The following is a 23,871-nucleotide window of genomic DNA, read 5'->3' as shown; positions in this document are numbered from 1 at the left end:
TCATATGAAATGCCTATTATTTTTTTTGGATCCTCTGAAGTATGTGCATGTGCTCCCAATTTGAAAATTAGGAATGTCATTTTTAAATGTATTTTAATACATTTTCATTTTATATTAAATGTTTTTTTTTTTTTTTTTTTTTTTTAAAGTGCATCCTATGACTGTGGCCATAAACACAGGTTTAAAGCTGCTTTATATATTGGTCAGTGCAGAGACCAAGGGTTTGGAATAAACGACTGACCTTCCTTTTAAGATTTAATATATACTGAGCATCAAAGAAACTTCTCACTTATATTTGAGCATCAAAAGAAACTTATCACTTATATTTGGATAAAATTCACCAGATGCGATCGAAAAATCACAAACCGGTTTAGAGCCGGTGCAGACTTTTTATTGCGTGGATTCACACTTTACATTACGAAGATGCTGCAAAATGATCTGTCGATCTTGGGCAGGTGGTCTTTCAGTTATACCGTCTCACCAGGTTTGAAATTGCTGGCTGTGAGAACCCAAGACAGCAAGCCACAGTACGCTGCCCTAATCCAGCCTCCAACATGCTAATTGCACAAAGGCGCTGCTCTCTTGACAGATGTGGCATATTGTTTTTTTTCTGTGCTTTTCTTTATTGCTTTTATTCAACAGCTGAAACCACTCCATATCCAGTATTTAATCAACTGTCTCACCAATTAGGTGATTAAGTATTACTTGTATTGTAACACTTGAAATGTATTTGCTTACGATTGTAAGTCGCCCTGGCTAAGGGCGTCTGCTAAGAAATAAATAATAATAATAATAATAATAATAATTAAGTGCATATGCTCCAGTCATAATCACTCAAGCATGTCATGGTCAAGGATGAAAAGGAACCAAAAATGTCCATCATTCATATACCTTATTTCTAATAAAAAGTAAATGTGTTATAATAGTGATACGTTTCTTTTGATGCTCGGTATATATTACAAAAGCATAAATCAGTGTTAAACATTAAAAAAATAAATAAATAAATAAATACATAAATAAATAAAAATAAATTTTATACACTACTTATGTATCTGCTTTTTTCTCAGAACTTAACAGTACCAGAACCACTTTTTTTTTTTTGGTTATCTGATGAAATCAAATGCGGTAGGTCCAGGGGGGAAAAAAGAAAGAAAGAAAAAGTAAATAATTTAAATTACACTGATACAGTTCTTAAATTGGTGACTCACAGGGCAGAAGAAAAGCCCTGCATGCAAATAGGGGGAAGGGCAAAGCCCTGCTAAAAATATATTGTTTTAGTTTTAGAACGGGTGAATTGGAGTGCATTTAGAAGCATTGTGTGGGGTTGAAAACACAGGTGATTGCATTGTAAAATAAATGTACTATATTTAAATGTATGGTTTGGGACTATTTATGGGGGAAATACTTGTTTAAATGTGGTCTGGTAGGGGCAGTGGTAGCAGCTCATCTGTCAGACAGCTCGTGAGACTGTGGGGTCAGCCACACAGATATTAAACGTGTACAGAATGTGACCATCTCCAGTTTGATTGATTCATTTATTTATTGCTTATCTGGAGATGGTCACCTGTATAACAAACAGCTTTTGCTGGTCAGGGATGGTGTGTTTGGAAGGAGGTATGCGAGAGCGCGGGGAAAAACAAAACAACTGCTGATGCCGGAGGGACCAGCACAGTGCTTATTTTGTGTGTGAGACTTTGTTTTGTTTAAAGCTTTTATTTTGCTCTGTGAGCAGTGTTTTTGTACCTTTTTATTTTGAAAAACACGCCCCGGCGCTTTACTTTATAGCATATTTTACTTCAGCTTTGCATAAACATACCGCAGTGTTTGATGCTATAAAACCATCCTTTTTACTTTTTTTTTTTTTTTTATTAGGAAATTATTCTACATGTGTCTTTGTTTTACAGAATTTAAGCAGCTCAAAATCTGTGTGCTTCTGCCCTATTTTCTTTTGTGTTGGCACTGCTTGCATTACAAATTCTTGCTGGAATTGATTCTCACGAGGCCGCCATTTTACTGTAGACGTTTCTCTTAATCAGTTTAACCAAAAATACCGGTATTGTACTGCCTGATCAATATCACAATATACCAGTATATATGTATTATCGCACACCCCTATACATTACATACAAACTTAGCTACAATGGACAATGCACATAAAACATGCTGCAAAATACCTACCAACCCTAATTCACATATGCACATCATTATGTTTATAATTAGGACTTGTGTTTCTGAATTACATTTTTTGGTGCTTACTTTCAGCCGTTTGAGTTATATGTAAATCATTTTCTCGAGGCTTTCGCTTTTTATATACTGTATGAAATGATGTTTTATCATGATGTTTTTTTCTGTTTTATCGGTTAAAAACAAAAATCAGAAGCCCTAATTAATGCTGCCAGCATACTGTTCAGTTCAGGTTGCCAGAAATGCCATAGTGCTTCCCCATTTAAATTGTGAAAGCAAATTCTTTGGTCAACACTATAGGTGCACTTGCAACGCAAAATAGACATTGCATTCTGTCAACCAGTACAAGCAGAGAAATAAAAACCATGATTACACTACCTACAAGAGTTCATGAACTACTAGCTATTCACACTGCTGCTACTTTCACTTTCCAGTAAAGATAAATAAATAAAACACTTACTAAGAAATACACTGAGCAATATCCAACAGGTAGGGAGAAATTAATTAAAAAAAAAAGCACATTCAAACAAATTAGAAAGAAAAAACTCTAGTTGTCTCTCATCATTGAAAACTGATTTAGTTATGTAAATTACAGCTATGAATATTAAACCACTGATGAAAGGTTTTTAATGAAGGAATCTTTTGTTGAGGAAATGCAAGAGTACATGCTTTAATATCTTGCTAATTTACTGTTCTTTGATAATGTTCACATTTTCCCCAAAGTGACTTCACCGATGGGTTTAATACTGTGAATACAACTACAGACTAACAATACTGGTTTTGACAAGCCTTCCCCTGTGTGAATATAGATCATGCTTTGCAGCACCTAATGCACAATTCTATTAGGGTGAATTTTGTCTACAGGGCTTTCCCTGAAATTAATTCTCATTTTAATGTTAGCCTCCTGCAGTTTTTAATCTCGAATATGAAATTGCAAATTTTACAAACATAATTTGAGAAAGCCACTAGGACAGAACTGAATGCCAAAGTTTACATATAGTCTAATTAGAACATTGAGAACATCTCGTCAATGTCAAGCTAAAGATCGTGAAAAATCCAATTACTAATCTGAAACACATATTTGCATCATGTTATGTTAACAATGGTGAGAGAAACCTGTTATTGAAAGTAAATATTGCTTATATTTTATTGCATCAGCTGCTGCAATTATATAGGTCCATAACCAAAAATGTACTCTAAAGATGTGTCATGTAGATTGTACATTGCTATACGTCAACACAGTATAGGTAAAGCAATCCATTCAAATAATTGCAAATGTCTTAACCGCTTCAGTAAACACATCTTTACCTGTTTAAGGTAATAAATTCAGTAACAACGAAGCACAGAAATTTCACAAATTTTATTCTGCTAATTGCTACAGAAAACAGCAACTTATTTTTTATTGTATATATATATATATATATATATATATATATATATATATATATATATATATATATATGAACACTTTACCAGCATAAAATTATAAAATTATCACACAACATAAAATAAACTAATGCATATTGGTTGACTTAATATTAAAAAGACACAAGTCTTTGCAAAAATATACAAGTCTTACCACTCAGAAATTGAGTATTACTCAGCTGTATAAAACGGGGGGTATTTAAAATATATATATCAAATGAATTTACAGCGCAGTATGTATTTAAGATAGAAAAGATACAAGCATAATTAAGCTGCAGTGCCTCACATTTAAAAAAAAATATTTGACAGACAGAATACAAATAAGCTACCAATTTTTATAAAAACGCAACCGTTTACATGTCTATCTCCGTCTCGTACTTCTGACTGGTTTCCCTTCTGTTTTTGTGGCTGCAGTTTTCTTATCTGATGCTGCTGCTGCTGCTCCTCTTCTTCTAGATACTTTTCCCTGAGTTACATTATCATCAGCTGCAGCTAAAAAATAAAAAAAAGTACAGTAGGATCCAAAAATGTTGTGTCACATTGGCTAATTAGAAACAATTTAAACTGGTTTAAAACATGTATTTAAATAAATTTATAAAGGATACATGGACCACGGTTTCCATTTACCCTAAATGCACGCAACCATACATACCTCATCTCATACGTTTTACTTCATGTATGAACTACTATACCAATTGTAAATCATTACTATCTATTACATTTTTGAAAGGAAACATCTGAATATTTATATATTTGCCATGTTTGCCATATGTACCAATTTGCCATATTGAGTGATGGGGGGTGGGGGTCTTATTGTACAAGATGTGATCTTGTATAATAAAATCGGCGAGAGAAGGGCAAACTGCAAAATGACTTCTTACAATAAGACATCTGGTACACAATGTCAACGCATTATTCAAATCTGAAAAAAAGTGGTGGTAAACCCTAGAATTGTGCAACACTTACTTTTCAATGTTCTGCTTTCAGCTTCATTTGTTAGATTAGCACGCTTTCCTCTGGTTGACTTTAAAGGACTTAGGAAAGACACATCAGCCTCAGTTTCTGCTTCCAGCTCAAGCTTTCTTTTGCCCCTTCCAATGGGCTTCTTTAATTGAACTGGTTTCCCAGCCTGGGATGCACTCTCATCAATAATGTGATCTTCATTAGTTTCTTTTGGCAGATCCAGTTTCTGCTGTGATGATGCTTTTGCTCTCCCTGCCCTCTTGATTGATCTAGGTTTCACAGTTTCTACTACTGGTACAGCTTTAATTTCAACTGTAGAAGCACTGGGACCTGTGGAGCTCTGTGCTTCCTCATCAACAGTTGTCTTTGCTTTTCCATGCCTACCTCTTTTTGGAGCTACTTCTATTAACACATTTTCTTGCTCTTCAAAATTTGCATTAGCAGACTCTTTACAGATCATTTTTCTTTTGCTTCCACTTTTGCCACAAAGTCCTTCCTTTTCAATTGCAGTTACATTGTTTGAAATAATCTCTAAAGAGGCTTCCCTTTTAGAACTGACCCCAACAGCCTGTTTGCTTCCCTTTTTAGAACTTGACTCATCAGCAACCTGTTCCTGGACCATCTCTGCTTCAGTCATTTTTGGTTTCCTTCCAGGTCGTCCTCTACAAGGTTTTGCTGGTTGCACTGGTACCTCTATGTCCAAAGATGTTCTACAGCATTGTTCTCAGATGTATTATTTTCCATTGTTAGCCCAATACTCCATTTTACTTTTTTTTTGGAAAGATTTTTAATTTCATCCATAATCATTGAATTTTTAGAGGTCTCAAGTTCTTCTGTTTCTGCATCCTTTGCATTTTTCTTTGTGGTTCCTCTTTTTTCTCTCACAGGTGATACTTTCTTTCCACATCTAGTTTTCTGCATAGTAGTATCCTCGATGGTACACCGACGTGAACTTTTGGACAGAGGGGACTTTTTTACACTTTCAGCTCGGCTTTCTTCAGGTACTTCTGTAGAGGTATGTTCTATTTCCTCAAGGTGTTTTACATTCCTCCCTCTTCCAGATTTCTTAATAGGAGCAGCAGATATAGTTTCCGCTTCTGCAGCACCTTTGATTGTGCCTCTTTGTGATCTCTTTATTGAAGGAGAAGGCATTACACTTTCAGGACAGCTTTTCTCAGCTGCAGTTACTTCTATAGACATCTCTTGTGTGTCATTTGAGTTTTGTTTTGCCGTCCTGCCCCTTCCAGATTTCTTGATCAGACCAAGTGATGCAGTCGTCTCCTTCTCTGCAATATCTTTGATTGCACCCCGTCGTGCTCCCTTTGTTGTAGGGGAAGGCAATGCGCTTTCAGTTGCATCAACATCAGCAGATGACTTAAGTGTGTCATCTGAATTTTGTTTAGTCTTTCTGCCCCTTCCAAATTTCTTAGTATCAGCAGGTGATGCAGTTATCGTCACTTCTGCAGCGTGATTGACTACACCTTGACGTGATCTCTTTGTTGTAGGGGAAAGCATTAAACTTTCAGGACAGCTTTTCTCAACTGCAACTACTACTAAAGACGTTTCATGTGGGTCTTCTGTATTTTGTTTTGCCTTCCTACCCCTTCCAGATGTCTTGGTTGGAGCAGAGAATATAGTTGTCTCCACTTCAGCAGTATCTCTGTTGGCACCTCGTCGTGATCTCTTTGTTGAAGGTGAAGACATTACACTTTCAGCTGCAACTGCTTCTACAGGTGTCTCATGTGTGCCATCTAAATTGGGTTTTGGCTTTCTACCCCTTCCAGATTTCATGGTAGGAGCTGGCGATGCAGTTGTCTCCACTCCTACAGTACCTTTGACTGCACCTTGTTGCAATCTTTTTGTTGTAGGGGAAAGCATTACACTTCCAGGGCAGCTTTCCTCAGCTGCAACTACTTTTGTAAACATCTCAGGTTTGTCTTTTGAATTTTGTTTTGCCTTCCTACCCCTTCCAGATTTCTTGGTAGTAGCTGGTGATGCAGTGGTCTCTAATTCTGCTGTATCTTTGACTGCACCTTGTTGTGATCTCTTTGTTCTAGGGCTACATATTACACTTTCAGGAAGGCTTTCTTCAGCTGAAACTACTTTGATAGATGTCTCTTGTGTGTCATCTGAATTGGGTTTTGCCTTTCTACCCCTTCCAGATTTTCTGATAGGAGCTGGTGATGCAGTGGTCTCTAATTCTGCTGTATCTTTGACTGCACCTTGTTGTGATCTCTTTGTTCTAGGGCTACATATTACACTTTCAGGAAGGCTTTCTTCAGCTGAAACTACTTTGATAGATGTCTCTTGTGTGTCATCTGAATTGGGTTTTGCCTTTCTACCCCTTCCAGATTTTCTGATAGGAGCTGGTGATGCAGTGGTCTCCAATTCTGCAGTATCTTTGACTGCACCCTGTTCTGATCTCTTTGCCGTAGAGAAAGGCATTACACTTTCCAGACTACTTTCTTCAGCTACAACTACTTCTGCAGATGTCTCTTGTGTGTCAACTGAATTGGGTCTTGCCTTTCTACCCCTTCCAGATTTCTTTGTAGGAGCTAGTGGTCCAGTCATTTCCTCTTTTACAATATCTTTGACTGCACCTTGTCGTGATCTCTTTGGTTTAGGCATTACACTTTCCGGACAGCTTTCCTCAGCTACTACTTCTGTAGATGTCTCATGCTTGTCTTCTGAATTTTGTTTTGCCTTCCTACCCCTTCCAGATTTCTTAGTAGGAGCTGGTGATGAAGTTATCACCTCTTCCGCAAAATCTTTGACAGCACCTCGTCGTGACCTCTTCAGCATAGGCAAAGACATTACACTTTCAGCAGCAACTACTTCTGTAGATGTCTCCTGTGTTTCATCTGAATGATGTCGTGCCTTCCTACCTCTTAAAGATTTCTTCATAGGAGCAGGCGAGGCAGTTGTGTCCAATTCAGTAACATCCTTGATGGCACCATGTGATCTCTTAGCTGTAGGCGATGACACACTTTGAGAGACGCTTTCCTCAGCAGTAGCTACTTCATTCAACATATGATCAACTTCCTCTATTTTTTGTTTTGTTTCAGGAGGCAAAGCAGGTGTCTCAACTTCTTTAATTTGACCACTGTGTGTCCATTTTGCAGAGACAGCAGAAGCTTTAACAATTTCAACAGTTAAATCAGTGAGTTCTGTAGATGCATGATTTTGTTCTACATTCTGCATTAGTTTGTTTCCTCTTGGAGTTTTATTCACAGGTAGGGATGATATTGAGCTTTCATTTTGCACAGTGTCCTTTTCATTCTCATGTTGTGACCTCCTGGGTGGTGTGGACAATTTTACAGAATCTATGGAAGATTCTTTAACTAAAGCAATTTCGAAGGCAGGTGGTGCCAGAGTATCGCTTCTAGAAGTAACCTTATTTTCAGTTCCATGTGTTGCTCTCTTTGGGATAGGTGATAATTTGACACACACTGTTGTAGGTTTGGAAATGTTATCACTTTTAACTTGGCAAACTTCAACTGAAATTGCTTCCAGAGATGACAATTCAACATCTGATGCTTTACTACCTCTTCCAGACTTTCTAGTAGAAGCAGTTTGGGCTGTGGAAGCTTTAACACACTCAATTGGAGTGTCACTTGAACTTTGTACGGCTGAATGCTCTGCAATATCCATTGTCAGTTTCACCTGCTCTGTTCTTCCACAATTATTTAAGGGTCTAGGCAATACAGATATTTCACAATCTCCCCGACAAGATCTCCTTGAAGGTGGTTGTTGAGCTGCTGTAAAAATAAAAGTGCATACTATATTTAACTTAATTAGGTCACATGCATAGTAGGGATATTAAATAGTTTAATTTAAACCTGAGGAATAAACACATTTACCTTATTTGGAACATGTGTAAAATTGAACAGTTAATTAACTAGGAGATGAGTTACTTTAATATAGTTACTGTGATTTCTGGCAATCAGAGTAAAACAGCAAAGATTTAGATATTTAAGTAATCCGACACTTACCTATACTGGACTGTGCCAGGATGGCCAATGTTCTAACACTTTCATGTTTTTTCGATTCTCTCTACAAAACAAAATGTTCAAATAATCTCAGTAATTTGCACTACAGTATTAAAACTGAAAATCTGATTTTTTTTTTTTATTTAGTGTGCTCCAATCATTTTTGCCCCTCAGCAGAGTAATTCCTCACACATCTCAGGAGAACGGAAGGTTCAGCGAGTGTCCTCCGATCCCACAACAAACCAGCTTCCTGTTTTACACCCTGGAACTTGAGCGCGGATGTCAAGAGAGCTACCAACCTCTGGAGGACAAAGGTTAGCCCTACAGGTGTCCGCTGTTGAGCTCACTGGGTGCCTGGCCAGCAGGGTTCACTGTAGCACGTTGAGGAGAAACAGTCCCTGTTGGATTTGCCTCCCTAACCCACGGGAACGCCACAGCCAATGCAACGCTCCCTTCGGAATCCCCACCGAAGACCAGCGACTTTGCACAGCTAGGACGTGAACCTGCGCTGTATGACCCTGCACACCACCCGGCTGTGCTTTTAACATTAAATGAGATACAGTATAAAATACATAAAAATACACACAAGTAAATTAAATTCAGCACCATTACACCATCTAAATGTATTTTTTACTATTTAAATTCCGGTACAAAAATATTTATAAATGTATCATGGTGTTTGCATGCACCCCTCCCCTCGTGCAATAAACAGTAAACTAAAGCTCTAACCCAATATCAAAATACAAAAGTATTCAGATTGACAAGAGTGTAATGGTTGTCCCAAAAAGTCTTCGTATCCGACTAAGATGGATTTGTTTCACCAATATGGTTATTACCTTGGTCTCTGAAGCAGCAAATGTTTCTATGATTAGTTTTGATTCATGGTTTTGCTTTTTTTCCTCGGGCTGTTCCATAAGTTCTTGCAAAACTGCAAAGCCTTCTACAGGAGCAATCTTTAGTTTTGGAGACTTCATTGTTCTGCTAATGCCAGACATATCTTCAACAGACTCTCCCTTATGTTTAGGGGTCTGCATTAATCTTTTTATTCCGACCATGTCTTCCACTGGTGATGCTTTCTGTTTTGGAGTTGTCATTATTCTCTTTACCCCAACAAGATCCTCTATTATCTGTACTTTAGGTTTTTTGGGTGTTCTCATGAGTCTTTTGAGCCCTCTGAAGTCTTCTATTTGTTTTGACTTCTGTTTTGGTGTTTTCATAAGCCTTTTAACTCCTGTAAGGGCCACCAGTGGCTCAGCCTTTTGTTTAGGGGTCCTCATTAATTTTTTACAACCTTCATCTGTTTCAGCTGCTGTCTTCTCAACAAGTGTTTGCTCACTTGTATCTACCACCTTTTCTGACGGTTGAACTCTTACTTGACTCCCACCAGAGAGATCGATTGGTGCAATAATTTCTTTAGTAGGAGTCTTTACGACACTATAACTGGATTCCTTCTCTTGAAGAAGACGGGTCACTGCATCCTTATTATACCTTCCACGTCTTGTAGTACTGGGTGCGCTTAATGGGGATACAACCATTTCACCTATTAAATGGAGAAAAAAATTAGGTTTAACAAGTGTATTCTGGAGAGTTTAATCACACGACAAGTTAAACTGACCTTTACTACAGGTGGTCTTTTTGTTTATATGTGCCCAACAAACAGTATAATAAGATCAGACAAAAAAATACAAGAATATAGCAAACTATAAAAAGAGGTGCAACACCATAACACTAAACCATACATTTTTTTTAGGACTGCTGGAAATCATCTTTCAGTGCTGGGCGGCACCCTCTACCACATGCAAATCCTTGCTTAGGAATAAAATGTTTGTCTGGTGGAAACAATGAAGTCCTACTCTAACCAAGACCGAGTAAGTTATGGATAGTATATACACTTTGGCTTTGCAGTTAGTGTTTCAGGGAGGGAGAAAATGTACAATCTAAAATTTCAGAGGGAAACCAATAAAGGAGTTGTACATATTACTGACCAGTTTCCTCTGGGGTGTTCAGTACAGAGGCATCAGTTAAAGAAACAGGAGTAGAGCAGACAACCTCAGTGCTGGCAGAGGAGCGCCTTGTTCTCCTTGGTTTCTCATTTACAGGGGTACTAAACATTTCAGCAATTCCTGTAATGACAATTTCAACACATAGGTTTAACTTAAGAAAGAGTAGCTTGATTGAGTTACACGAAACATTACATCCAAAAATCATTACATCTAATAGGATGTGCATGTCACACAAAGGACTAAATCATTTCAAAAGTATCTTGGTCAAAATTATGTAACTACATAAAGACCTGTCTCTAAATACCACTTTAAATAATAAATGTTATAGGCCATTTGACAAACTGACCCGCATCATGAAGATGCACAGTAGCACTGAGGTGGGTGGGCAATGGCTAATTTGAAATGTACGTGCTGTGAGAGACAAAAAAGTTACAACATCCTTTTGCTTAACATACTATGTTCTTACTTGTATATACTAGATAACAAAGAATACACAATGCTCAAGTTAAACCCTATTTGAAATATTAAATATATGTGCTGGTTCATGCACATATCTCAATCAAATGTTACTTTTTCCAATTCAACTACAACCTGCCCCCCCCAAATTGTCAATATTTAAAATCCATTAGTTTACCTGTAAAACTTTCATTCATTTCCATGCTTCTTTTCATTAACGCCAAATTTCTAACCAGCTTTGGAACTTGCCCTGCTGGCTTGACAGCTCTAGCATGGGCTCTGCCTACAACAATGGTCATGGGAGAATCTGCATGTCCAGTACTGAAATGGCCTTTGATTTTCTGAGCAGGGGTCTGTTAAAAGAAATGCAATTGCAATGGTACTTCACTGACAGCCTCCCACCCATGCATTTTTACATAAAACATTTCTAGCACTTAAAAAAAAAAAAATACAATAATAATTAATACAAACATATACATTATTTTATTTTTTATATACACACAGTGGAGTCTATTTGTCAAATTTCATGGTACCTCTAAAAAAAGTTTGACTTATCAGAAATTCAACTCATCCAGAGCTCATTTCTACAAGCAGTTACCAAAATAGTATATTCCTGCTGTAATTTAGTAATATTGCTCAGTTTTATATAGCATTTTCACCTTTGACCGTAAAACACAGGCCAATGTTAAAAAAAGGAAATGGTTTTTACCACGGTTTTCTCCCTAACTTGGATTGCCCAATTATTATTGTCATCCCGGTTCACCGCTACAACTCCCACACTGACTCAAAACGGTGGCAGACACACGTGTCCTCCGAAATGTCTTTGTCGCGCTGCAGGTCTACTGCGAAGCCACCAGACCCATAGTGCCGGAGGACAACACAGATCTCCGAGTGGCTTCTACAGCAGATCCACAGGCACCCTATTGGCCACAGGAATCACTGGTGTGCGGTGAACCGAGGACTACCCTGTTGAATCAACCCCACCAGGGCAACGCTCTGTCAATTGTGCGCTGCCCCTGGGAACTCCCGGACACAATTGGTGATAGGATAACCTGGACCTGAACTAGCGATCCCCAGGCTATAAGGCGCATTCTGCACTCCACGCGGATCGCCTTTACTGGATGCGCTACTCGGGGGGGGGGGGGGGGGGGGGGGGAAATATGCAGAAATATTTTTTATAAGAATATTTTTAAAAGCCGGAGAAAAAAAAAAACAACAACATTACGCAGCGGTACTGTAATTTGTGTTTATTTTTCCATCACAAGAAAATACTGTAAAACAAAAAGTTTGTTTATGCTTTTCTTAACAGTACTTGTACTACTATTGTTATTGTATACATAAGTTGTTTTAAATCCTAACTTATTACATCTTATCTTGTATTGTATTTAATAATACAAACTTGCACTTACTGTAAACGTTTTGTATTTAAATATTGTTCTTGCATTGTAACTTTGTATTGCCCTGTATCACTTGTAAGTCACCATGGATAAAGGCATCTGCTAAATAAACAGTACGGTAAGAAAAAAATGAAAATTTTAGGGCACTCACATTTCGCCAATGCAGACACATCCCCTTACATTTTAGACTAAAAGTCTAGGACAGAGGTTTGCACAACTCTGTGAAATGCAGTTTTCAACAAGTTTTTCAAGTCTTCTCATGAAAGTGACATTTGGTGTTCTCTGAATCACATTCATGTTGCATCATTCCTCCCCCCCCAATTTAACACGCTAACAAACAACTCGCTTTGCACGTAGTGTGTTTTCATTTTACTTTTAAGTATATACCTAAAACTTGAGTTATCAGATAAACTACTATGATGGAAGGTAAGGGGACGCCGACTGCCTTCGAGACATCACAAGATTCGAGGTAAAAGAAGTTGAGTTATCCCTTATAAAAGTAATACACGTGTCAGACTTGGGGATGGGGCCAAAAAGAATTTTGAGGAATGAGTAAAGTTTGACTTGTGGACTCCACTGCATGCATGTATAAATAAATGTTTTACACAAGAAGAAATCTACATAATCCAATTTATAAAGTTAACAAAAAGCTCCTTTATGAATGTTTGAAAAGATTTACCTTCGGCATTTTTGATGTAACCTTCTTAATAGTAACCTTCTTTGCCTTCGTGGCCTGCTTCTTTGCAAAAACCATTCTCTGTGTTTTGGCAGCCCCGAGTTTCACAATATCAGCCCAGGATCTTGCAACTAAAAAATAAATATTAAAAAAATAAATAAAACCACATAGTACAGTATTACACTAATCCTGAAAGACACCTTTAAAATAGCCTTTACCATTGTATGGTCAAAAGTATTTCCCTATTGAATTATGTAAACACCTAAATACATGCTCCTTGACTCAAATAGGAGGCTGTGTGGTCCAGTGGTTAAAGAAAAGGGCTTGTAACCCCGGTTCAAATCCCACCTCAGCCACTGACTCATTGTGTGACCCTAAGCAAGTCACTTCACCTCCTTGTGCTCCGTCTTTCGGGTGAGACGTTGTTGTAAATGACACTGCAGCTGATGCACAGTTCACACACCCTAGTCTCTGTAAGTCGCCTTGGATAAAGGCGTCTGCTAAATAAACAAATAATAATAATAATAAAATAATTACTGTCCAGTAGTGAAGGTTTGAGTCAACGTGAAATATAGCTAACAGTTTAAAAAAGCATCTGATTATTTGTAATAATTTCAAAGTCTAAACCCACCTAGCAAGTTCGCTTTAGATGCCCCACTTCTTGAATGAACTGCATCAAGAACAGAACTCTTTCTCCTAGAAGGGGTTTTCTTTGCTGCAGACTGAATGCTTTTCCTTCTATGGGATGGTTTAGGTGTGACAGCATCACAATGTATTTCTTCAGCAACAGGTTCTGCTTTAGATACAACAGTGCTTTGTTCAGGAATAGGTGAAGGTGTGCTGATGTGGGAAACAGAGAAGCGCCCACTAACATAAGGTGTACCACTTTTTGGTGTTGTAGTTAATACTACAGGTGTGGTATTGGCATTGGTACCAAGAGACTTCCTACCAGTAGAGGGTGTCTTGGTTACAGATTTATTTGGAGAGGGCATCTCGGCAGCACCAGCAAGTGACCGCCTACTAGGAAGGGACATCTTGGCAGCACCAGATGAAGAGGGCGTTTTGGCAGCACCAGTGAGCGACTTTGTGCCCGGAGATGGTGTCTTAGAAAGAGACATAGCTGGAGAGGGTGTCTTGGTAGTACTTGATAAAGACTTCCTGTTGGAAGAGGGCATCCTGGCAGCAGACCTAGCTGGGGAGGGCGTCCTGGCAGCGGACCTAGCTGGGGAGGGCGTCCTGGCAGCGGACCTAGCTGGGGAGGGCGTCCTGGCAGCGGACCTAGCTGGGGAGGGCGTCCTGGCAGCGGACCTAGCTGGGGAGGGCGTCTTGGCAGCGGACCTAGCTGGGGAGGGCATCTTGGCAGAGGACCTAGCTGGGGACTTCCTACCAGGAGGGGGTGTCTTAGTAGTGGCAGTAGCTGGGGAGGGCATCTTGGAAACACTAGCAGGCAACTCTCTACCAGGGGAGGTGGTCTTGGCTACAGACCTAGCCAGTGAGGGTGTCTTGGCAGCACTTATAGGAGATTTCCAGCCAGGAGAGGGTTCTACATCAGCAACATTTGGGGACTTCCTGTCTGATGAAGCAGTTAAGCTTGTCAGAGTAGGGGTCTTGGCAGCGCCAGAGAGGGATTTTCTGCCAGGGGAGGGGGTTTTGGTCACAGACTTAGCTGGAGAGAGAGTCTTGGCAATCAGCTTCTGGGACTTCTTGTCAGGTGATAGAGTATTTGGTTTAGAGGGTGTTTTTTTAGGAGATGCCTTCTTATTGGGACTTGGCTTATCTTCAGAAAATTCCTGCAATGAAAATACAGAATTTATCATTTTTCTGAAGTACATTTCTACAGATTACATTTTAAAATAAAATAGTCTGTGTACATTTTGCAAAAAAAACGAATTACCTCCTTTAGGTGACTGTAGTACACAAAATATTTAAATTGAAATGCTAAACTGACATACATATTTATTACTGCACCGATAACGATACCAAATGTAATTAAAAAAATTAAGTTCACCTTTATCAAGGAATACTTGATTCCTATTGTCGACACCCTCCGTAATACTGAGGGTCCTTTGCTCCCAACTGACAGACTCAATCTGGTTGGCATAGCTCCTTTCCGCAGAGGAGAATCGGGTGGCAAGCGTTTGTCAAACAGCTCAGGGCTCAAGTGACCAGCAAAGGAAACTCTCTTTCTTTTTAAAGGTGGTTCCACTAATTTCTCTTGCAGTTCCCCGCTTCTGCGCTTCTTGCAGGAAGTCTTTTTAGTACCTAAAATTAAGACAAAGAAAGAAAGAAAGAATGATAAAAATGTGTAGTAGTTAAATGCCTGAAATACAAGCCTTTTTTTTTTTTTTTAGTAGTATCTTGTAATTAATTCAGTTCCTACATTCTTAACACATTTTTATCCAAAATACACACAGACACAGTGCTTGGATGAACACAGGATTTTCATGTTCGGATATTTGCTCAATTTAAATATTCATTCGTTTTCAAAAAGTAATAAAAGCCATTATATTGCTCACAATGCAGGCAGAGTCAGCAAGCAGCAGGAGCAGGGGGGTGTGGCTCGTGTGTACCTTTATTTTACAGCTAGACTTTACACTATGTAACACGTTAAAAGTAAAATATTCCAGAAGTAAAAAATAAATTGTGTAGGCCTTACTTTATCCCAGTGAATTAACTACAAAGGATGCCAAATAGCAGTTCAAGTTAAACGTTGTTTTGTTTATTCCCAAAATAAATAGTACATAAAGTTGACACCGCATTTTATTCATTTTTTCTTCCCCATTCCTTGCCATTTACTTGTGCCTTTTTGTAGCTGAACAAGCAAACAAAAACTGAAATTTAACTTTAAACACTTCAAATAAAATGAACGTGGAAATTTTGCAACAAAAAAAATATAAATAATATATACAATCTATACACATTTCCAGCAAGTTGGGCACTGTTTAACCGAGGCATTTCAGAATGATGTACTTGCTTTTTTTTCTGTCCCACACTTGACCGAGAAGGCTTTCCAGAGATCACTATGCATGCACACTCAATCTGGTTTACTTTTGGCTGTCAAACTTTTAAACAAACCACTCCCTAATCCATGTGCATGTGTTTCCTTGAATCCCTACTGTGTTCAGTTTGAGAATTTATCTTATATAGGACTTTGTCAAAAGCTTTCTGGAAATCTAAATAAACCGTGTCATATGCTTTGCAGTTATCCATTGTCGATGCTGCATCCTCAAAAAAAAAAAAATCAAGCAGGTTAGACACGATCTCCCTTTCCTAAAACCATAATTAATTATTTCTTAGCAGATGCCCTTATCCAGGGCGACTTACAAGATATCACATTATTTTTTACATACAATTACCCATTTATACAGTTGGGTTTTTACTGGAGCAATCTAGGTAATGTACCTTGCTCAAGGGTACAGCAGCAGTGTCCCCCATCTGGGACTGAACCCACGACCCTCCGGTCAAGAGTCCAGAGCCCTAACCACTATTCCACACTGCTGCCCTATGAAAACCATGCTGACTGTATCCCAGGATACTGTTAATAATAATACAGTGCAATTAACATTCGTTAAAAAAAATTAATCTCCCAAACAATTAACGTGTTAATCGCAGAAGTTAACTGCAATTGACAGGCCTAATTATATATATATAATCCCCCCAAAACAGACAAATTTAAAAAACAGCTTGATTTTAGTTTTTTTATTTATAATATTAATTTGTCTTTGTGTACTTCCTTTAAATTAATTTGAGTTAAGATAAAAAGCTTTGGTTTTGGTAAAATATGTAACTAATCAGTACATTCTGCTGCAGTACTGTACCTGTTTCCACAGCACCATTTTCTCCACTAGGTGGTGCCAATGACTCAATTTCTGAAAGTACTTCTTCCGCTTTCAGCATTGCTTTTCCAGAGTGCCTTCTTGGAGAGCTATTAGGAGTCTTCTGTTTGGGCGAAACTTCATTTGTTAGAGGACTTTCCTGTGTTTTTGGTGTCACCACTTTTTCTTCTTGTGGCGTTATGATGCCATTAACATTTTTCTTGACTGGATCCTGAGTTTCAAGACTGCCAGGTGAAAGTGATCTACTTCGCCACCTTGGTGAAGAGGAAACTTTCTTAGGAGTAAGCTCTGCTTCAGAAGCTGGTGTTTCAGATTCTATACTTTTCCTGCCTTTTTTAGGTGTTTTTGTTTTTTTTCCTCCCGATGCCATTTCCTCTGCCGAAGACGGAAGTTCTTGGATTTCTTTTAGCACTTCATCTGCACTAATGGATCTTTGCAGTGTAAACTGCCTGCCATTTCTTTTAGACTTTGGAGTTTCTTTAGCTTTGGAAAAACTGTCTTGTTTGTGTTGTGCTTCCTCCCCAGATTCATTCTTTTCTTCTGCCGATTTCACAGGTGGTGTTTGGGAAGACCGGCGACGTCTCTTAGGAGTTTCTTGGTCAGTGCCTATTACATTCTCCACCACTGTGGGTATTTCTTTCGCACTTTCACAAACAGAATTCCCTCCTGCATAGTCACCTTTTAATGGGGACTTTCTTGGTCGACCTTTTCCTTTAGACTTTGGAGTACCATTTACAGAGCTGGCCTCGTTATCTGAAACACTAGGTTCAACAAATCCATCATCTTCATTATCTGCCGACATAACTATACGTATTGAGGACCTACCACGTGATGCTGAACGACGATCATCTTTGGGGGTTAGAATAATATCTGTCATATTGCTTATTTGGGAGGTTTCACCATTTACAGCATCAGACTGTAAATCATTCACTACTTTGCTCCTTCTCCTAAACCTTGGCAAGTCAATTATCTCTTTGTTCAATTCATCTTCTAAAGTATTTTTCTCCTCTGAAGAAACACTGGAAACTAGATTTTGTGACGTTGCCTCTTCAGCTGATTTTTCACAAATGACAAAGGACTTTCTGCCTCTGTTTGGAGTTATTCTGGAAACAGGGACTTGTGGTAATGGTATACTTTTAACTTCCAGTGGCAGCTCATGATTAGCTTTGGATTTATCCTCATTTATCTGAACTTCAACAGCCTGGGTTGGACTAATTTTGTCAGATTTACGCCTTGATAAAGGTGTCTGAGGAGCTGCATCTCCTGATGCTTTCCTTGGTGTTTTCCCATCTTTGCTAAAGGCTTGGTGGTCATTTGTCTGGAATTGGCGTTTAAGCGTTTTATAAAGTTGACTGAAAGGAGACAAACCCTCCAATAACTTCTCCTGATTTCCCCTATGGTTATGGGCAAATTCTGTATCAGATGCATTCTTTTTTCCAGGTGTAGCATTTTTGATGTGTGCCTCACTTAACAGTTCAGTTGCAATAGCCTTTGCTTCTTTTAGATCATATGATGCATCTAATATAAAAAATAGACAGAAACAATACATATGCTCAGCATCAAGATAATATTGTTAATTAGTGTTTAATTATATCTGTATGCAATACATCATAGAAAAAAGGCTTATCCTAAATGTTACCAACCTGAAGTCAAGGTGGTGGATTGCCTTTGATTTCCAGGAGACAAACACACCGTGTCCTTCACCTGCTGAAGATGAAGCACCTGTGAATTTATACAGCATTATGTAAGATCAACAATACATTATTCAAGTAAAGAAACATGTACATTGGACACAGTATTCCAGATTTGTAAAATTGTAGCAGTGTGCATGAGTGTTTGCTGGGGACACACCGTTTTTACACTATTTACTGTATAGATCTTTGTTTCTATGACAGTTTGTGACTCAAATTCCTAAGACTTATGGTGGGTGGAAGGAAGCACACACTTTCTGCTTGGTAACGTTACCACAAAACAACTAATCACTTGACATTAATAGATCTACTGCATCCTTAGGGTTGAGTAATCATTTTACATTATATAATTGTGTATTGTATATGTGAACTTTTTTTCTTCAAAACCAACATAGGGGAAAGAAATCATATAAGCAGTTAAATGTTTTCTATGTGACTGACAAAGGTCTAAAGGTTCCTTTTAGATAAAACTGGTATAGCGTGCATGTAATTATAGATAATTAGTCTGTATATGCATTACTAATTGTATTATTACTTGAACTGTGATTCTTGAAATGTATTTTTGTTTACGACTGTAAGTCGCCCTGGATAAGGGCGTCTGCTAAGAAAGAAATAAATAAATAAATAAATAATAATAATAATTACAGGTTGTTCTCCACAAATGCTACTGCATGAGGATCAAGGAGCCGCACAGCATCCGTGAGTCTTTTAGAAAATACACTTACTCATGTAATGCCATTGGTTCAGTTCCTAGTCTAAGAGGGTCTTTTAAAATGATGTACCTGCAGGGTTTCATTTTTTGCAGATGCAGATAGTCTTCTTTTCTTTGGGGTCAATTCAGGAGGATACTCAAACCTGAAACAGTGCATTAGTCAAGTTAGATTAATGTTATATTTATAACTGGGCAAAAAGATAAAGCAATTTCAGTTTACATTTAAGCTAAAATGTACAATCCCCCAGTACTCTCTTTAATGCTTTTCCTAAAGGGGTCACTTACCTGAAAGAACGATCAATAATAGTGATCACATCTCTGTCCTTCAAAGATTCAGACTGGTGTACAATTTTACCATTCAAACGAGTAGGATTAACTGTACTCAAATTTGTTACAATCACCTAGAGAGAACACAGTAAATTAAAACGTTTTCAAACTACCAACATCAAATACAAACGAGTGATATACCAAAAGCTAAACAAAAACAAAGCACCCTAATGGACATCTAGGAATGGCATTTCTAAAAATGGATTACAATTTACAAATTGTAAATATGCAGTACAATGGATGTGATAACTCATGTGATTTGTATCAATCATGTTCCTGGCTACAATGCTCTGCCACACAGCTATACAGAATTCCTGGGAAGAACCCCGTTAGATATTAGCTACCCTTAAACACTTACCTCTTTATTTTCATTCACTTCAATTTTACAGTGCTCTTTGGAAACATGAGGGAGCTGGATGCGAATGTCACAATCAGGTTTCCTAAATAAATAGATAAGACACCAAATATACACTGTGTATAAGATACTTCTGTCCCCTGCTCTAATGTTGAAAAAGTAATGCTCCCAACTAGAGAATTGTAACCTATTAAATAAGAAAACTCAGAATTATTGTAACAAATTAGCAATCTAAATGTATATTTTAGCAATATTAATATAGCCAAAAAGTAACTAGATGTATCCAGCTACTGTTTAACAATCCACAATACCCAGGCCATCACACAAATAAGCAGTAGGTGCATTTAGGAAAATAAATGCTATGAATAAAACGAAAAACCTACCTTCCAAACAAGCATGATTGTGCAGTTAGAGGGAATTCTGTTCCATCAGCTCCACTCCTTTTGATAACAACTATCTTTCCATGCAACGGCATTTTCTAAAACAAAAAATCTTCTTCCCTATAAACAAAGTTTTAACTTAAGTGTCAAATGTCTAAACTTCTGTACCACGCTCCCCTTATTCTGAGTATCAGCACAGCAGTACTATTTACAAAATGTAACTATTAAACCGGTATATACCATTGAACATAATGGCCATTTACAGGTATGCCACCATTTGCAGCGGTTTATTATTGCTCTAAAAAGTTTTGAGTCACTGCTCAATGCCCGGGTCATGGAGTAATGCGGGCTTGGAATTTATCCAACTACTCAATGACATTCAGACCGACACATTGCAGGAAATGTCAAAACTAAATGTACACAAAAGCAAAAAAGTGTCTGGAATCAGCTAAAATGAGCATGTTGTTGCCTTTTTAGATTTTGCTTTATTATTTTAAAAAAGTACCTAGCTCTACGGTTCACCTTGCTGTTCGTTAACACCAGTTGTATGTATTTAATATAAAACTATTTATTATACTATTATTACATGGAGTAAAATTGTACAACGTAGAAACATCTGATAGTATAAATAGACATGACACTCGTAATACTAATTCCTCACTATGGTTTATAAGTTGTACTTTGAAAAGAGGCTTTACAAAATCTATTTTCTTGAATGTTGTGTAGGTGACGTATGACGATTTTCTTCGTTAAGTCGTACATTTAATAATATACCATAAGATGGTGAAAGATTATTTTTTTTCATTATGTATTACAATACTTAAATAATCGATTGATGTCTTCAATGGCACAGTTGTAACCAACGTGTTCAAAAAAGGGTAACCATACACGAGCACATAGTGACATATATATATATTCTCCACGTCCTTTAAAAAATAAACCAAACACATTTTCACAGCAAAGTTTACACAATTCCTGGCACTACCACGCAACGGTAATGTCTGAATAGACAACATAATTTTACTTTGCATTCAGTACAGTATTACTATCGGTATATCAAAACAAATGTCACAGAAGAGTGCGTGAAAACAAATCATTTTCAATTTTGACATTTCTGTATCCAGGCGACAAGTAGTTAGATGTTGAAACAAAAACATTACAGAGCCATTATTTTTCCTAATGGTATAATAAAATTGGCGGGCGATTGCAGGATAAAAAGATATCGTGATTGTAACATCAGCAACTAATTAAACTTTTTTTTTCAGACACTTACCGGTCAACCTTTAAGGACTTTGACGACGCCTTTAATCCATTGAAAGCCAGAAAAAAAGATATATCTTCTTTAAAATTAAAATACTAAAAGCAACACAAGTCTCCGGACCTGCTCGTCCCCGATACCTGGATCTCATACAAACTTACCGAGCGCAACTGCAACCCTGATTGTAACTCACAATGTGGAGTATCCCTCCGCGTAATGTATCATGTATTATGTTTACAAATCAAAGCAAACCAACATGTTCCTAAAACGTCTTTAACGTGTAGCAACATTTGGCGATACGAATTATTTTCATTCTATTTTCCTGAAGAGTACAGTACTGATAATAACGTGAACTAGTTATGGGGAAAGGCGTAGTAGCCGAATTACCGACTGTGATTCGGAAACTATTTGAAATTCCGCGCGAACGGTTTCTATTGGCAGTCGATGTGCGCGGGCCAAATTGAGGACGGCAGGGTTTGAGTTTAACGAACAGTCAGCCTCTCCTATGAATAACTTAGGAAGGAGGGGTTATTTTTTAATTTCGGTTGAACAAAAACAAAGAACTCGGGCATGAAAATGAAAAAAGACAGAACAGTAAATTGAATCTACTGCATACTAAAACGAAGTAGTATTTGGTGTGTTTCATTTACTGTCTCATTTTTTAAAAAATACCGGTAAATATTACAGTATAGCTTCATGGATGTATTCCTTTGGCAACTTAATATTGTGTTAAACATTTATTAATTTGTGAACACGTGTTACATTTCTGTTTTCCATTGTCCTCCACAGTTTAGCCTTTCGTGCATTTACTTTATCAGAAAGTAGAAATTGGTAGAAGGCGTGGTTGGTAGTTTAGTTATACTTTCCTCTAACAAAAGTTGCACCTGTCCCCTAAATTAAAACCAGCAACACCATGGCAATGAAAATAGCTTTCCAACTTAACAGTAGGTAAACACAGTGGGCGCGTTAAGTAAGTGTAAAATATTTTCAATGTTGTTGTTTATCGTTAAGATAGCTGAATTTAATAAATCAATAGACATCAATCTCTTGACATTTCGTCCACAATTACATCACAAATTGCTAATAAGGCAGCCATTTTTAAAAAGTCGCTCAAAGTCGCTTAAATCTGCTCAGTGTGATTTCTGAGCGGCTCGCTTACTTAACGCGCCCAGTGTTTAGCTAGCGTGATCCCGGTGCAAGTGCATTGGATTTTAAACTGCAAAATAGCATTTTGTATTTATGTATTTATTTTAACCTGGGTTGCGGGCCACCTCGGCAGTTCAGGGCCCTGGACAAATGTCCCGATTCCCCCCCTTAAATCCAGCCCTACATGTATGTATGTAAATACTGTCGAAAAATATAAAAAATATCCAGTTAAAAATTAATGAAGAGTCAGTTTCACAAAACGACGGGTGATACCAACTAAAATGAGGGAAATAAAACTGAATATCTGACAATTGGATCCGACCGAACTTAGGGAAAATGACTGGTATGTACTACAAATAAAATACCAAAACAACGTCTTGTTTAAAATTGCAAATTGATTCGTAGTGCACATTAATATAAACTGGAAGTTATGACAAAACACCTTGATGTCTTCAGTATCTTACATGACAGCAGGTGTTTTCTTTGATTTTGGTGGCACAAAAGACAGTGTAGCACCAATTTTCAAAACAATATTCACCTCTGTGTTTGCTGTATAATCCAGTACGCTGACTTCAAAATGGGGTTTTGGTCAGACCTTTGCTTTACTAACCACTGAAGCTTGTGATCAAAATCAGTCACTTAACCAGATAACAAGATTACAAATGTGCATGCAAATACATGGTCTCAGCAGGGGCTAACTGTTTCTAGTGTGTCACTTTTCAAGTTTCAGATGGATCTTCTCATCCTTAACCTAGCAGTGGTGTGCAATACTTTATAACCTATTCTTTTTTAATAGGACCCCTTGTAGTTCTTTGTAGTTTCTACAGTATACCTACAAATGCATTGCAAACTATGCAGTAAATCTTTAAGCAGACCAAGCAGCACTGTATGTGATGTTAATTGGAAAACTTTGCATTTGTTTTTATTACTTTGTTTCTTGGTAATGATACTGAATCAAGCAAATATACAATTGATTTTAGGGTAAAGAAAAGTGTATTAAGGTACAATACTAGTTATGTTTCAATTGACAAATCAGACACACACTAATTTGTGTGATTCCTGCTGTATTGAAA

At 37.7% G+C, this 23,871-nt stretch overlaps 1 protein-coding gene across 4 annotated transcripts; it reads right to left on the bottom strand.

Moving 5' to 3' along the window:
* Nucleotides 1-3,632: 3,632 nt before the first annotated feature.
* Nucleotides 3,633-22,047, bottom strand: LOC117417648 (proliferation marker protein Ki-67-like). 4 transcript variants are annotated; one of them, XM_034029804.3, is made up of 16 exons: nucleotides 21,668-22,047; nucleotides 20,398-20,514; nucleotides 20,018-20,099; nucleotides 19,618-19,733; nucleotides 19,403-19,475; nucleotides 18,573-18,651; nucleotides 16,912-18,447; nucleotides 15,102-15,355; nucleotides 13,725-14,883; nucleotides 13,097-13,224; nucleotides 11,199-11,373; nucleotides 10,547-10,684; nucleotides 9,398-10,101; nucleotides 8,565-8,625; nucleotides 4,576-8,330; nucleotides 3,633-4,101 (listed from the first exon to the last, which is right to left on the bottom strand). In XM_034029804.3, the coding sequence occupies exons 2-15, from the start codon at nucleotides 20,487-20,489 to the stop codon at nucleotides 5,266-5,268; spliced, it is 7,662 nt and encodes a 2,553-aa protein (XP_033885695.3). In that variant the 5' UTR covers nucleotides 20,490-20,514; nucleotides 21,668-22,047; the 3' UTR covers nucleotides 3,633-4,101; nucleotides 4,576-5,265. The 4 variants fall into 4 exon arrangements, with proteins under 4 accessions (XP_033885695.3, XP_058841190.1, XP_058841191.1 ...); XM_058985207.1 differs by having other exon boundaries at nucleotides 18,573-18,636; XM_058985208.1 differs by lacking the exon at nucleotides 16,912-18,447 and having other exon boundaries at nucleotides 21,668-22,046.
* Nucleotides 22,048-23,871: the final 1,824 nt, after the last annotated feature.

Source organism: Acipenser ruthenus, chromosome 13 (genome assembly GCF_902713425.1).
Source record: "Acipenser ruthenus chromosome 13, fAciRut3.2 maternal haplotype, whole genome shotgun sequence".
In the NCBI taxonomy this organism is placed as follows: Eukaryota; Metazoa; Chordata; class Actinopteri; order Acipenseriformes; family Acipenseridae; genus Acipenser; species Acipenser ruthenus.
The sequence above is the reverse complement of the archived record's forward strand: the minus strand, read 5'-3'. Positions and strand labels throughout refer to the sequence as shown.